Raw genomic sequence first — 14858 nt, forward strand, 5'->3', positions numbered from 1 at the left:
CAGTAAGGTGCATGCGCAATCGAGTTAAAGACTTTCTTGTGGCTCTGTGCAGGGCAGTTAGTTCTGATGACCACCAGGGGACTTGTCGTCGTCTGAATATCCCTGTTGTTTTGAGAATGGAATTGACTCCTGCTGTGTGAAGAGTTCCATTAAGTAAGTCTATGGCACCATCAATACTTTCAAACTGTTCTGCATTTCCTTCAATTTCACTTAGCTCCTGAAATCTATTCCAGTCCGCCTTATCAAGATTCCATCGAGGCGATCTCTGTAAAGGTGGACTATTGTTGGTGTTTATAATAATTGGTGCATGATCACTAGTTTGCCAATCATCTAATGTTCGCCAATTAAAATCAAGAGGACAGTTAGAGCTTGCAACTGATAGGTTAATGCAGGACAAGGTACTTGTCTGAACATGAAAGTGTGTAGGTTCTCCGGTATTAAGGAGTCCTACATCTTCATTCTCCAAAATTGATGATATAATATTAACCCTTGTGTTTGCCAAAGCATCACCCCATAAAGGATGTCTACTATTAAGATCTCCTAGTAAGAGAGAAAGTTGTGGGAGTTATTTAATCAATTCTACTATATTATCATATGAGATATTATCATTTGGAGGCAAGTAAAGAGAACAGATTGTGTATTTTCTCCCTATATCGATCTGTACAACCACTGCCTGCAGACGGGTACAGATAGACAAAGATATTTGGGGAACATCTTGACGAACGTATATAAGACTTCCCCCATGGCTCCCTCCTCGTTGATCATATGGTGTCCTATAGCTAACATACTCTCGAGGATAAGGCGTGTTAGCATCGAGCTTGCTTTCTTGTAGACATACAGTTATAGGCGAGTGCTCACTTATGAGGAGCTCAAGTTCTTCATATTTCGCCCTTAAACCCTGGCAATACCATTGCAGAATGGAGGAAAAACCTATGGTTTATTTTTTGGAAAGACACCTTAGATGAAGTCTTCCATTAGCAATATTTGATCTAACAATATTTCCCGGTGGTATCTCTAGAAAGCTTCTTGATATAGTAGGTTTTGTGTTCGTCTTTTTCTTTGTGTCCTTTTGATCTATTTGTTGAGGAGGATGGTGGACCTCAACTTGAATTTCTGATTGGTTCAATTTACCTTCTAGTTGATCAGAAACATCAGCAGACAAGATATCGTATTTATTTGAAGTCGTGACTTTAATGTTTCTTATGGTAGGAGGCGAGAGAGATGGAGGTCTCTCTCTTTTTCGATTACAAGGTTGTGATCTGTCAGGATTTTGCACCTTCCCCACTACAGGTTCACCAGGTAAATTGGTTTCAAGTGGAACCTCCATCAGATCAGGCAAGGACACGCCTGAGAGAGGTTTGTACTATTATTTAGAATCGGAGTAGTTGGCTTTTGAATAACTTTCAGATCTTTAAGTATCTGTTTTGATTTTTCTACAATTTCTGGATATAGATTTTCAATGGGACTTTCAACCTCTTTAATCATTTGTTTCTTTATCTTAGAAGTAGAGATATAATTTTCATCTGTGTGGTTTGGCAAGTTTTTCTTCAGAACCATTGAAAAAGGTTGCCCTGGTCTTATCTGCTTTTCAAGAGCTCTCTTACGAGCCTCTTTAAAAGTAACTCTTTCCATGGTCCTAATGGCCTAAATTTCTATTTCAAAAGTAAACTTGATATAGCTTTTAGATGTAGCTGGGTGTGCTTCCCCACAATGTATGCAATTAGGGTTTTCTATGCATACTCCATGACTACTTTTTCCACAGAAGGCACAAACAGCTGGCTTATTATTTAGTTTTTCCTTGCATTTCTGCCTTAAATGGCCATACAATTGGCAATGATAACATCGCAATGGTGAAAGGATATATGGTTTTACCTTCAAAGATAGCCAACCAGCTTTTATAACATTTGGTAATCTGCATTGATCAAATGTTATAATCAAAGTAGCAAGAGGAATACGTTGTTCTCCAACTCTCTTTCTCATTCTGACTACTTTTACTACTCCTTGACTTTTCAGTTCATCCTCAATTTCTTTTTCCTTTATGTCCAGCCACTCTGGAGCACATATCACACCTCTACTCGGGTTGAAAGTAGGGTGCGAAACGCATTTGACACTATGACCATCCAATGTTGCGAATGTTTTCAATCTTTCGCCTTGTATTGGGGATAGTACCTCTATCAGGAGACTTCCATTTCCCTGGGGAAGAATTTTTGGCTGCCCTCTACATACAGCACCTATTTCCCTAATAGCTTTAAAAACATTTACACGTTCATGTCTAGCATTTTCAAATTCATAAAATAAAAAATTTCTCATAATTCACTACTTCATAGTGACCAGGTAATACTTCTACTTTTCTATATTTTTCGGTACTGTCATCATTTCTCACTCCTCCTCATCTTCTCTTAGTGTTTTCTTATCATTCTTCATATGATGTGAGTAAGGTTCCAATGTTACGATATTGAAACCCAAGATGGAGCTGTCTGTACTGAGGTCCATGTTTGTATTTTCCAAGTCGTCAACAGAGGGATTGGTTTTTTGAAAGAGCAAGCCGGGTTATCCACCTCTTATCGGAGGATGTCAATCCTCCTATCCCATGTGGCCCAACACGAGAAGAGGCTTCAGCAGGGGACCAGTCCTCTATTAGGGAGGGGATGCCTCTCTTAAGGTGGGCGTACACTAGTCAGCGGGGGCTGTTAGCCCCTCCCACCGGCGACTCCAATGACTGGCGTCACCCATTTCCCGCAAATATGGGCGACTTTCAACTGGATCACTGGAGCCCAACTCTTTACAGACTTGGTCTGCACCCAATGGGGTCTGCCAGAGGGTGATGGTGTCTAAATTGGAACAGGTTGAAATGGAATGCCATCCATCCCACACTGTGCCAAATCCAAAGCAGCAGCCAAAGCATAATCAAACAAGCCAAAAACGTCAACAATATTGAGCCCAAAAGGAAGAGATGGGAGAAAAAAAGAAATAACCAAAATGAAAAGAGAAAGTGCTGACTAATTTAGTTGGATCAACAGTTGGGCACTGAAATCCAGTGGGAAAGTAGTTCCCTCTGTTCATTCGAGTCCAGCTGCTAATCCCTAAGCCCCAAATCCTCATCAAGGCTTCTGCATCTGGGGGGCAAGGCTTCTTTATAATAGGCATAAGATGATGATGGAACACTACCAAAAGGGGGTTCCATTCGCATACAGGCCTGAGAAATGGCAGCATGATCTGATCGTGCGTAATCATGTGACAAGGGAACATAACCATCAAGGAGGGTTACTGTCACACAATAAAATGGCGGCGCGTTTCCTAACGTCATCACATGTGGTCCCAGCAGGCTTGGTGGTCTCTACATCCCACGAAGGAAAATTCTGTCGCGTGCAGTTTCATCACACGTGATACTGTACAGTGGCAAGTATTGACTTGCTAGTTTGAATGTATGTGCGAGCTGAGCCATGAATGGAACTATCTTGTGGAACTAATAAAGGATTTGTAGTTAAAATAAAATTCCTAGCGGTTGGCTTGGAAGGAGAGAACAAGTGATTTGGAGCAACTTGGCTTGACAAATGTGATCTGGAGTAACTTGGCTTGACCACAGCTGTGGTTGTGGACACGGCCGAAGATGTTTGACCAACTTCAAAATACAATAACGTACTGGAGAGGCCTGGGACACATGGAGAGTACAATACTCTTTAAAAGAGAGTGGTGCCGAGGACCATCTAGGGGGTACATGGCAAGCCTGGCTCGTGGGAACGAGCAAAAGAATAATAAATGGGATTATCCAATATGGCCGCTTCTATACATGGGGAAATGGCAGTCTCGACTCTAGGGGTCCACACATGGGAACGGGAGGGAGACTTTCAACACTCATATAGGAGATAAGGCAACCTCCAAGAGCAAAAACTTGTTCCTGACATAATCTACCACGAAGAGCTCACTACTCAAAAAACTAGTTGAAGGCAAGGGAGATCTTAGCATGGTAGAATAATTAGGTACCAAGGTTACTGGGATCGGATCCGGCTCGGGGAGCACAGTGGCTGTTGCCAAAGGATTTATCATAAGCATCAACTCAGGATCATCATGCACAATCTCATTACTAGGTGACAAACTTAAGAAAATTATGATCGTCAATAACAAAATTATGGAAGTCGTCCTCAGAGGTCTCTAGACACTGGGGAGGGTGCGGGATGACTTTCGATTCAGAAATGATCTTGCGTTTCTTACCATTGCTGGAGAATGGAGAACTACCTCTATTAGCTCGTTTCTTGCGTCGAGAACAACAATTCAACCACTAGTAGGACGGCCACTCCCTATAATACTCGCACGGAGATCCCACGTAACAACTCTTGCCACTGCACGTGGGGCAAACAGGCTCATGAAACTGCCACAGGAGTGCCGTTCACGTCTACGGCACAAACGAATGATGCTAGAAGTACTAACAATCACAAAACACACTTTACCCACAAATAATGAAAGCACAGCTAGTGACGGTAATAGGAAAAACACTTAGAACTATAAAGGTATCAAGTTTGGATATAGCAGTCATGATCATAGAAGAGGAGCGACTGCCTCCTCTTAGCACGATTACCAGGAGATATGTGACCAAAGACATTCAAGGAGCGCATAGCAATGCCCTACAGAGGGGATACCTAGCAACCTATTATGATGCAATCAAACCCTTTTTCTTTAATGATTGTCTAGTCATAGAAAACAGAACTACAAGTAACCCATTTAAATGCCTCATAAGTTTGTATACACGTACGAATAAATAGCTATTTACATCCCTTTTATGATGTTTATATCACCGAAGTTTAAAAAAAATACAGCACTAAAGTAACCTACCCTTCAGAATCTTATGATGCTCTCTCTCAATTCCATTTTCAAAGGTAAAGCATAAGACTGATAATTCAGCTGGGACTGATCCTCTCTCTGTCCTGCAATATTCACTGGTACTAATAATAAAGATCCTGTTGTGATGAAGTGCTGGAAAAAAGGAACATCTGAGTAAAGAAAAATACTTTATTTATAAAATTTATTTCTATATTCACCTGATGTTTATATTGCTTCTCCAGAATCCTGGTTTAATCAACACATACCTATGAAGTATTAAATATCCTTATATTCTCCAAATTCATTTCAACTTCAACAAATACATGCCCTTAAAAGGAATCGAGCCTTGCAGAGGTAAGTAGTAGAAAGCCAAGGTTATCGCATAAAAAGTATAATTTTTAGTTTTGTTGTAGACATATCCCTTCTCTTGATACAGAGTCATTGAGAGGTTGGGCATGTACATAAAAATCAAGAGTATAAAAATATGAAATTTTACTATTAAAATCATTCTATGAATTTCCCATGATGCTCATATTGCTGACTTCCACATGCCGTTGAAAGTGGGGAACAACTGAAGGAAAGAAGGATAAATCTTAGTACAATGCAAACAGGTTATAATAAGTCTGCATGAAAAAAAAAATATATTTATTTAATTTTTATAGTTAGTTATGTATAGATAGTTACCTGAATTCTATCTTCTAAAAGTACCATGTGATCCAATGTATTTTTTTTTTTTTCAGAACTGGCAGTGAGCCCTACTCCCTGTAGGGAACTGTGATGGAAACATCAGTTATTAGAGAATAGGTCAATACAGTTTGGTTACTATGAAGAAAGACGCCACTCTACCTCAACTGGGTTTCTACAGTGATACAGCCAGCCCCTTTGTCAAGCTTACCCGTATTTTAACTTGGGGGGAAAAAAAGTGGTATAGAGTAAACAGAGCCCCTGCATACAGTGGTGAGCGAGTTCTAATTAAAAAAAATTGGATATTGAACTGTATAGCTTCCAGTCTCCAGAGAAAAAAAAGGACAATCCATTCCAAAGGACAAAGAGCCAACTGGGGATTGATTGATTGATTGAAAGTTTTCTGGCATCCTGACATCTAAGGTAATTGATGCCGATAGCATTTACTATATATGAAAAATATGACAAATTCGGAGATAATTTGTATTTTTCCTAACCATACAAACCTTAGCTATTTAAATAAGGGTATTACTTTTGGCGTAGCTGAAATGGCAAGCCATTAGATTTTTAAAGAGGGTTAACTACCCCCCCCCTGCTAGTTACCAAGGGGGTAGGGGAGGGGTAGCTAGCTACCCCTCCCCCCCAACACACCGGGGGACAGGGCTGGCGGGCAAATATGTGTAAATAGCTAAGGTTTGTATGGTTAGGAAAAATACAAATTATCTCCGAATTTGTCATTTGTTCCGAAACTGAAATACAAACCATGCTATTTACATAGGGTGACTTAACCCTTAGGAAGGGTGGTAAGTCCCATCCGTTACTGGCTTTGGCTTTTGCCCGGAGACTCAGAATCCGACTGAGCAGCACTCGAGAAAAGGAGTCCCTGCACCTCGCAAGTTCCTTGCTTCGCAAGGAAAGTGCGGCCTACGTAAGCTTGTGTGTGGAGGAATGAAGTATGACTTGTCCTAGGAAGTTTACCTGAAGTCCTTTAGATGGAATTCTAGGCTAGGACGTTCCCAATACCACCTCGTCAGGGTATGGGGGACGCGACAGTATTATATTAATACTAGGAACACAAGGAAGCATGGTTTACCTGCAGTGGTTTGAGGTCAGCTATGCAGAGAACCCAGGATGCTGCTTTCCCCAAGAGAGGGGAGGATGAAGAAAAGAGTAAGGGCCAGACATCCTTTTTCATTCATGCAGTCTAAAACCAGGTAACAATGCCCTCAACCTTCTGCTACCTGTCCATTAAGGAGCCTGAGGTTAGACCAGCTGTTGTGTAGCCACCACAGGGCCGATAGAAAACGTATCAAGGCTCCTGTGGGTCACGTCCTGCAGGTAGTGGGCTGTGAAGGTTGTTTGACGCTTCCAGACCCCAGCTTGTAGCACCTGCGTCACAGAGAAGTTTCTCTTGAATGCCAGGGACGTTGCGATGTCTCTGACATCGTGCGCTCTAGGGCGACATGACGGAGGAGGGTACGGATTCAGGGCATGATGGATGACCCTTCGAATCCCAGCTGAGATGGTATTCTTGGTGACCCTCCTCTTCGTCCTTCCTGTTCTCACAACCAGGGCTTGCACGAGAGGACGAACTGCAGCTGTTCTTTTAAGATAACGCCTCAGACTCCTTACTGGGCATAGTAGGAGATGGTCTGGGTCATCTGTTACAGAACGGAGACTCAAAACCCTGAAGGAGTTGAACCGCGGGTCCGGAACTCCAGGGTATTGAGTCTTAGCTACAAACTCGGGGACGAACCTGAATATTACCTCTCCCCATCCCCTTGAATGGGCGACGTCGTATGATAAACCATGAAGTTCACTGACACGCTTGGCTGAAGCCAATGCAAGTAGGAACACCGTCTTCCAAGTCAGGTGTCGACCAGAAGCCTGGCATAATGGTTCGAACGGAGGTCTCTTAAGAGCCCTGAGAACACGAACCACGTTCCATGGAGAAGGTCTCACTTCTGACTGAGGGCAGGTAAGTTCGTAGCTTAGTATGAGCAAAGAAAGTTCCAGCGAGGAAGAAATGTCTATTCTTTTCCGCCTGAAGGCCAGGCTTAAGGCTGAGCGTTAGCCTTTCACCGCCGAGACCGAAAGGTGCATTTCTTCCCGCAAATATCCAAGAAACTCTGCTATTGCTGGAATCGTGGCATCGAGAGGAGATATACACCTTCCCCGACACCAACCACAGAAGACTCTCCACTTCGCCAGGTAGACCCCTGCAGATGACTTTCGCAGGTGTCGAGACATCCTTTCCGCAACTTGTTGCAAAAAGCCTCTCTCTGTGAGGAGATGCTGGATAGTCTCCAGGCATGAGGCCGAAGCGATGTTACGGCTTTGTGGAAAATGTTGCAGTGTGGTTGTTTGAGTAGCTCGTGTCGTGGAGGAAGTTCTCTCGGGAGTTCCGTCAGGAGCTGCAGAAGGTCCGGGAACCACTCTGCACGATGCCATAGTGGAGCTATTAAGGTCATTGACAGGTTGACCGATAGTCTGGTCTTGTTGAGCACCCTTCTCATCAGACCGAACGGTGGGAAGACGTGAACGTCGATGTTGTCCCATCGTTATTGGAAGGTATCTTGCCAGAGTGCCTTGAGGTCCGGGACTGGGGAACAGTACAGTCGAAGCTTGAAGTTCAAGTCTGTCGCGAACAGGTCCAACATCGGGGAACCCGACAAAATCAGGACTTTGTTGGCTACTAGCGGATCCAAAGATCCCTCGGTACTCACTATCTGCAATGCTCTGCTCAGACTGTCAGCGAACACATTCCTCTTGCCCGGAATGAAGCGAGCCGATAGTGGAACCGAGTGGACTTCGGTCCATCTCATTATCTCTACTGCAAGATGGGATAGCTGTTGTGAAAAGGTACCTCCCTACTTATTGATATAAGCCACTACCTAGTGTTGTCGCTCACGACAACTACGGAGCGAGTCGCCAGATCTGTTGGAATTGTTGAAGTGCCAGATATACGGCCTTCATTCTAGCAGATTTATGTGGAGGCACTTTCCTGATTCTGACCAGAGGCCTGAGATCCTGTGGTTCAGAACGTGGGCCTCCCAACATTCTTTTGAAGCGTCCGAAGACAGCATCAAATCCGGGGGGAGGACGAAAAGATCCACTCCCCTTCGAAGGTTTACCTCCGTCCCCCACCACTGAAGGTCCGTCCGTACTGCCGGACCCATAGGGACCAGAATGTCCGGGGAATTGAGGCCTTGATTCTACCAGGACTTGAGCCGCCATTATAGGGATCTCATCCTGGGGCGGCCGTTTGGAACCAGACGGGCCAAGGGGGAAAGGTGCCGTAGGGGAGGAACCACGATTGGCCTGGAAGCTCTTCTCATCTGAGGAAAGGATCTGTGACCCTCCTCAGCCTTGCTATCCTGTCGTCTGATGGAAAGGCTTTGTGGAGATTGGTGTCCAATATCATGCCTAGATATACCAGTCGTAGATATGGAGGCAGAGAAGACTTCTCGGGATTTATCCTGATCCCTAGATTTTGGCAACGTCCCAGAAGTTTGTCTCAGTGTCGAAGAAGGGTCGACTCCGAGTCTGCCAGGATCAGCCAGTCGTCCAGATAGCGGAGGAGACAGGATACCAATATTGTGTGCCCACGAAGATATCAGGGTGAACACTCTGGTGAATACCTAAGGTGCTGTGGAGAGACCGCACACAGCACCTTGAACTGGTGGATCTTGTTGTCTAGGCTGAACCTAAAGTACTTCCTGGAAGACGGATGGATTGGGATCTGGAAGTACGCGTCCTTCAGATCCAGTGTACACATGAAGTCTTGCGGTCTCACTGCAAGTCTGACCGTGTCTGCTGTCTCCATGCTGAACGGAGTTTGTTTGACAAACTTGTTCAGAGATGCGAGGTCGATGACGGGTCTCCAGCCTCCAGATGCCTTCTTTACGAGAAAGGGTCGACTGAAGGAGCCTGGGGAGCCGTTGACGACCTCCTGGAGAGCATTCTTCTTGAGCATGGTCTTGAATTCTGCCCGAAGGGCTAGCCCCTTAACCCATCCCATGGCATAGGAGCTCAACGCCACAGGATTCGCTGTCAGGGGCGGAAGACACATTAAGAACGGGACGCGATATTCCTGACTGATAACGGAGATCGTCCAGGAATCGGACTCGAGTTGCTGCCACCTGAATGCGCAACTTGCCAGCATCCCCCCACTGGTGGACATGCAGGGGAATTCCCAATCCTAGTGCTCGGGACCTTGGCCACTCCCTCTAGGATTCTTGCCTTCCCTGGAGGACTTCCCGCCCTCCTTGTCTTTGACAGGAAAGGGCTACTGGTTGAACACATTCGACTTTGCTGCCGCTACCGGTTTCGTCGTCTTGGATTGGCGAAGTTGTTGAGGTGCTGGAGGTTTGTAGGGCTTATATGTAAGAGCTCTTTGGAGAAGAGAATCGTGGCTCGATTTCTTCCACCTCTCAGCTGCCTGTTCCGTATCCTTGGGCTCAAACAGACTCTTTCCCAAGATGGAAGTGTGTCTGAGCCTACAGGTATCCACGGCTGGAACCTTCGAGTGGACCCTCTCAGCCACCGCATCACGGTGTTTCAAGATCGAGTTTGCCCACAAGTTCGAAACTGGGTGGGCCAGAAACTCGACGGTATGTGTGCCCAAGAGGAGGAAGGTCTCCAGGCCTTTCCTGATGCTCTCCTTGGACAGATCCTCGGGTCGCAGCAGAATGCCCAGAGACCCTAGCCAGACATCCAGCCACGAAGTGGCCTGTATGGCAAATTTGCGACCTTTTCCCGACTCGGGACCTTTGTTGCCGAGAATGTCACCTGCCGGCTAGAGAGTCTCTCAAGAGAGACTCCCCTGGAAAGCTCTTCCACGGAGTGGTGCTCTGAATCATGCTACTCTCCTCCTGGTGAACTGGCAGCAAAGTCTCTTGTCCCCAAAGGTTCTACTTGGGGGAACTCTTAGAGTCCTCTGATTCCCTACAAGGAGGGATACGTAACTCCAACAAAGAAGTCTGAGGGCTCTTCTCTCCCTAACAAGGGACGATTCTCCTGCTCGAGGTGGGGTTTCTCTCATTGGTGCGGTGGGAGAAGGTCTCACCTTGGGAGAGGGAGCGCGCTGGCGCTCGTGCGATGGGAAAACCCCAGGGGTCACGCGCGAGAGACGCTGGCGCTAGCACGATGGGAAAAAACCAAGGGTCGCGCGCAAGAGACCGTTGAAAACATTTCTCACGCGGGCAAGACATCATAGGGTGAGCAGGAATCAGATTAAAGAGCCCGTGAAAAATGTTGGCACGTGCGCGCGGCTGTCAGCGAGCACACGTACGAGGTTGTGGCGCTTGAAGATCGTCGGTGCTTGTGCGCGAAAGAAGATCGACAGCGCTAAAGATCGACGGCGCTGAAAGATCGTCAGCGCTTGTGCGCGCAAGAAGATCGTCGGCGCTTGTGCGGGCAAGAAGATCATCGGCGCTTGTGCGCGCAAGAAGATCGTCGGCGCTTGTGCGGGCAAGAAGATCGTCGGCGCTTGTGCGCGCAAGAAGATCGTCGGCGTTTGCGCGCGAAAGAAGATCGTCGGCGCTTGCGCGCGTAAGAACATCGTCGGCGCTTGCGCGCGTAAGAACATCGTCGGCGCTTGCGCGCGTAAGAAGATCGTCGGCGCTTGTGCGCGTAAGAAGATCGCCGGCGCTTGCGCGCGTAAGAAGTTCGTTGGCGCTTGCGCGCGTAAGAACATCGTCAGCGCTTGCGCGCGTAAGAAGATCGTTGGCGAGGGGAACCATAGGAGCCTGCACGCGCGGACGATCGTCGGAGCTTACGTGCGTAGGAAGATCGTTCGCCAAGAAGATCGTCGGAGTTTGAAGATCGTCAGCGCTTGCGCGCGTAAGAAGATCGACGGCGCTTGCGCGCGTAAGAAGATCGACGGCGCTTGCGCGCGTAAGAAGATCGACGGCGCTTGCGCGCGTAAGAAGATCGTCAGCGCTCGCTCGAGAAAGAAGATTGTTCAGCGCTCGCTCACGAAAGAAGATCGTTCAGCGCTAGCGCGCAAAAGAAGATCGTCGGCGCTAGCGCGTGAACAAAGATCGTCGGCGCTTGCACGCGTAAGAAGATCATCAGCGCTAGCGTGTAATCAGCGCTTGCACGCGTAAGAAGATCGTCGGCACTTGCACGCGTAAGAAGATCGTCGACGCTTTTACGCGTAAGAAGATCGTCGGCACTTGCGCGCGAAGAGGATCGTCGGCGCTAGCGCGCGAAGAGGATCGTCGGCGCTAGCGCGCGAAGAGGATCGTCGGCGCTAGCGCGCGAAGAGGATCGTCGGCGCTAGCGCGCGAAGAGGATCGTCGGCGCTAGCGCGCGAAGAGGATCGTCGGCGCTAGCGCGCGAAGAGGATCGTCGGCGCTAGCGCGCAAAGAGGATCGTCGGCGCTAGCGCGCGAAGAAGATCGTCGGCGCTAGCGCGCGAAGAAGATCGTCGGCGCTAGCGCGCGAAGAAGATCGTCGGCGCTAGCGCGCGAAGAAGATCGTCGGCGCTAGCGCACGAAGAAGATCGTCGGCGCTAACTCGCGAAGAAGATCGTCGGCGCTAACTCGCGAAGATCGTCGGCGCTAGCGCGTAAGAAGATCGTCGGCGCTAGCGCGTAAGAAGATCGTCGGCGCTAGCGCGTAAGAAGATCGTCGGCGCTAGCGCGTAAGAAGATCGTCGGCGCTAGCGCGTAAGAAGATCGTCGGCGCTAGCGCGTAAGAAGATCGTCGGCGCTAGCGCGTAAGAAGATCGTCGGCGCTAGCGCGTAAGAAGATCGTCGGCGCTAGCGCGTAAGAAGATCGTCGGCGCTAGCGCGTAAGAAGATCGTCGGCGCTAGCGCGTAAGAAGATCGTCGGCGCTAGCGCGTAAGAAGATCGTCGGCGCTAGAGCGTAAGAAGATCGTCGGCGCTAGCGCGTAAGAAGATCGTCGGCGCTAGCGCGTAAGAAGATCTTCGGCGCTAGCGCGCAAAAGAAGATCGTTGGTGTAGGAAGATCATCGGCGAGCACGAGTGCGCGAGCACACTAAGATGAAGGGACAGCAGACAGGACGATCAGGACTGGAACAGGATTCCTCTGGATGGAATTCTCAGGAACAGCAGGAACGGTAGGCGAGCGCTTGCCTGCAATTGCACGCGAGCGCGAGCGTGCAGGAAAACGTTGGCGCGCAGGGGATACCTGGCACTTAAGGGACTTACTCACAGTGTGAGAAAGCCCCTTTGGCCCTGAAGGGACCGGTGCCCGCTGGATAACGGGGTGCGTGGGCGCCCACAGCGTCAGCAGCCAGGAACGGAGACGGCAGGTCAGCAGGTCTAGGAGATGGCGAACTGTGGAGAGGTCCCGAACCGCCCGCTGGTCTGAACAGGAACAGTCCTCCGAAGAGGAGTCTCTATGAGTGGCCTCTCTTGCAAACGAGAGAGGTGAACACTTCGTAGAAGAGACTAGAAGACACTGATGATGGCGCTCCTTAGGGCCGTTGGATCAGCATGCTGACCTATAAGGAGAAATCCTCCAAAGAGGAGTCCTTATGAGTGGCCTCCCTCGCAAACAAGAGGTCACAAGATTGAACTTGAGCATAGCTGCAGGTGCAACCGCTCAGCCCCAAGAGCATAGTCGCACGAAATTCCATGGTCCGGTCTTGCAACCGCTCAGCCCCTTGAGCATGGTTACAAGAGCGGTCGCTCAGCACCAAGAGCATAACTGCCCGAGGACCAGGAAAAACCATCCAGGATTATTAAGGTAAGAGAAGTTCCCCCCCTGCAGGGGAAAAACTCATACCTGGGAAGGGAACCTCCCTCGGAAGGGAAGTTACCCACCCCTGGAGGTGAACCTCCTGAGCGTTCTAAGATGAACTAAAGAGCTGACAGTTGTCACGGGAGAACTTCTAAGAGAAGGGAAAACGCCCATGACGAAGTCCTAGAGAGGCGTCAGCAACAGCAGACTTCCAAGGCACAACAGGGCGGCTCTGCTTCGTTGGCACATTAGGCAAACGAAGAAACCAGATCGTTACTGGAAAAAAATAAATAATTAGTTAACAAGAATTCCCCAGGGAGGAACTCCGAAGAGAAACCCCGAGGGAATAGAACATAAGAATTACAAATCAAGTATGCGCCCTCCTCCCCCACTGACATTCAGGGGAGAAGGGGGAGGGCGGAGAACTGTAACAAAAACAGAATTATAATTATGTAATTCATTTAAGAATGTTCACAAAAAGTAAGAACAACTGAACCCCGAAGGGAAGTGTTCTTTACAGAAGCTGAAAAGTTAACAAATACAATTAGATTTCATTGAAAATAATTGAGACAAATAAACGGAATAGCAACTCAACCCGCAACGGGAAAGAAGCTACCGTAATAGTACGTAGTAGTAGTAAAAGGGTGAACGACCTCGAGTAGAGAGAGAGAGACCGTAGTCAATCTAAACTCCAACGTTCCCTTCGCTGAGAGTCCAAGTTCCCCGCAGGGAAGGAGGAACAGCGGAGAAAACAGATGAATGGAGAAAGTCCAGCAATGACGATTCCCCACGGCGGCTGAATAATGGAAGCCGAAGGAATGACCGAAGGACCAAGAGACCGTTTCCCATGAAGTGCAACCGCGGTGGCCTGGAACTACGCGATGACGTTGTCGTACACTACACACACAGCACAACACTGAAAAGGAAACTTACTAATTTCTATACCCAAATATATACATAAACATAAAGAATGTTTATATATATATTAAGTATAAGAAAAGTAAGTAATTAAGTAAAGACAAAACATTAATGGCTGCCAAGCGATGGAGGGAGCAGACACGTCTGCCCACTGCCCGAGCCAAAAGCGAAGTGAATCAGTTCACCAGTGTGTGTGCGCGCACGCGGGGTGGGGGGGGGGTAACTAGCTACACCTCCCCTACCCCCTCACTAACTAGCGCGGGGGGTAGTTAACCCTCGTTAAAAATCTAATGGCTCGCCATTTCAGCTACGCCGAAAGTAATACCTCTATGTAAATAGCGTGGTTTGTATTTCAGTTACGGAACAGAAAAAGATTCAATTAAAACCATAAAAAAGGAATTTTGACGAAGGAAAATTCTATTTCTGGGGAGAGACCTGTGGCGGCCGGTGAAAAGTGTCCTTCTAATATACCTTTTCTGATAAAACCTTCCAATTATACCAGAGAAAGATAAAAGCATGGAATGCAGAGGTTACAACCCTCGCGTGAGCACCTTGTGGGTGTCGTTTATAAAGCAAAGTGCGTGAAATCCACTATTCACAGGTTGTCTTCCATTTAGTTAATTCCTTCGTCAAAGGGATAGGCCGATACAAAGGCCCTAGCCAACCTACCAGAGCCACGCCACCCACGCCCCGACGCGAGCGCCATCTGAACTACATCCTTTTTTT

General features: G+C 47.7%; 1 protein-coding gene across 1 annotated transcript in view; it reads right to left on the reverse strand.

Moving 5' to 3' along the window:
- The window catches only part of LOC137650123 (protein maelstrom homolog), a 418726-nt gene that overhangs the window by 341045 nt on the left and 62823 nt on the right, over positions 1–14858 (reverse strand). Inside the window, exon 3 of the mRNA XM_068383256.1 lies at positions 4831–4971. Within this exon, the coding sequence (XP_068239357.1) occupies positions 4831–4971 (141 nt within the window). The remainder of the gene's footprint in view (positions 1–4830; positions 4972–14858) is intronic.

This window comes from Palaemon carinicauda, chromosome 11 (genome assembly GCF_036898095.1).
Source record: "Palaemon carinicauda isolate YSFRI2023 chromosome 11, ASM3689809v2, whole genome shotgun sequence".
NCBI lineage: Eukaryota > Metazoa > Arthropoda > Malacostraca > Decapoda > Palaemonidae > Palaemon > Palaemon carinicauda.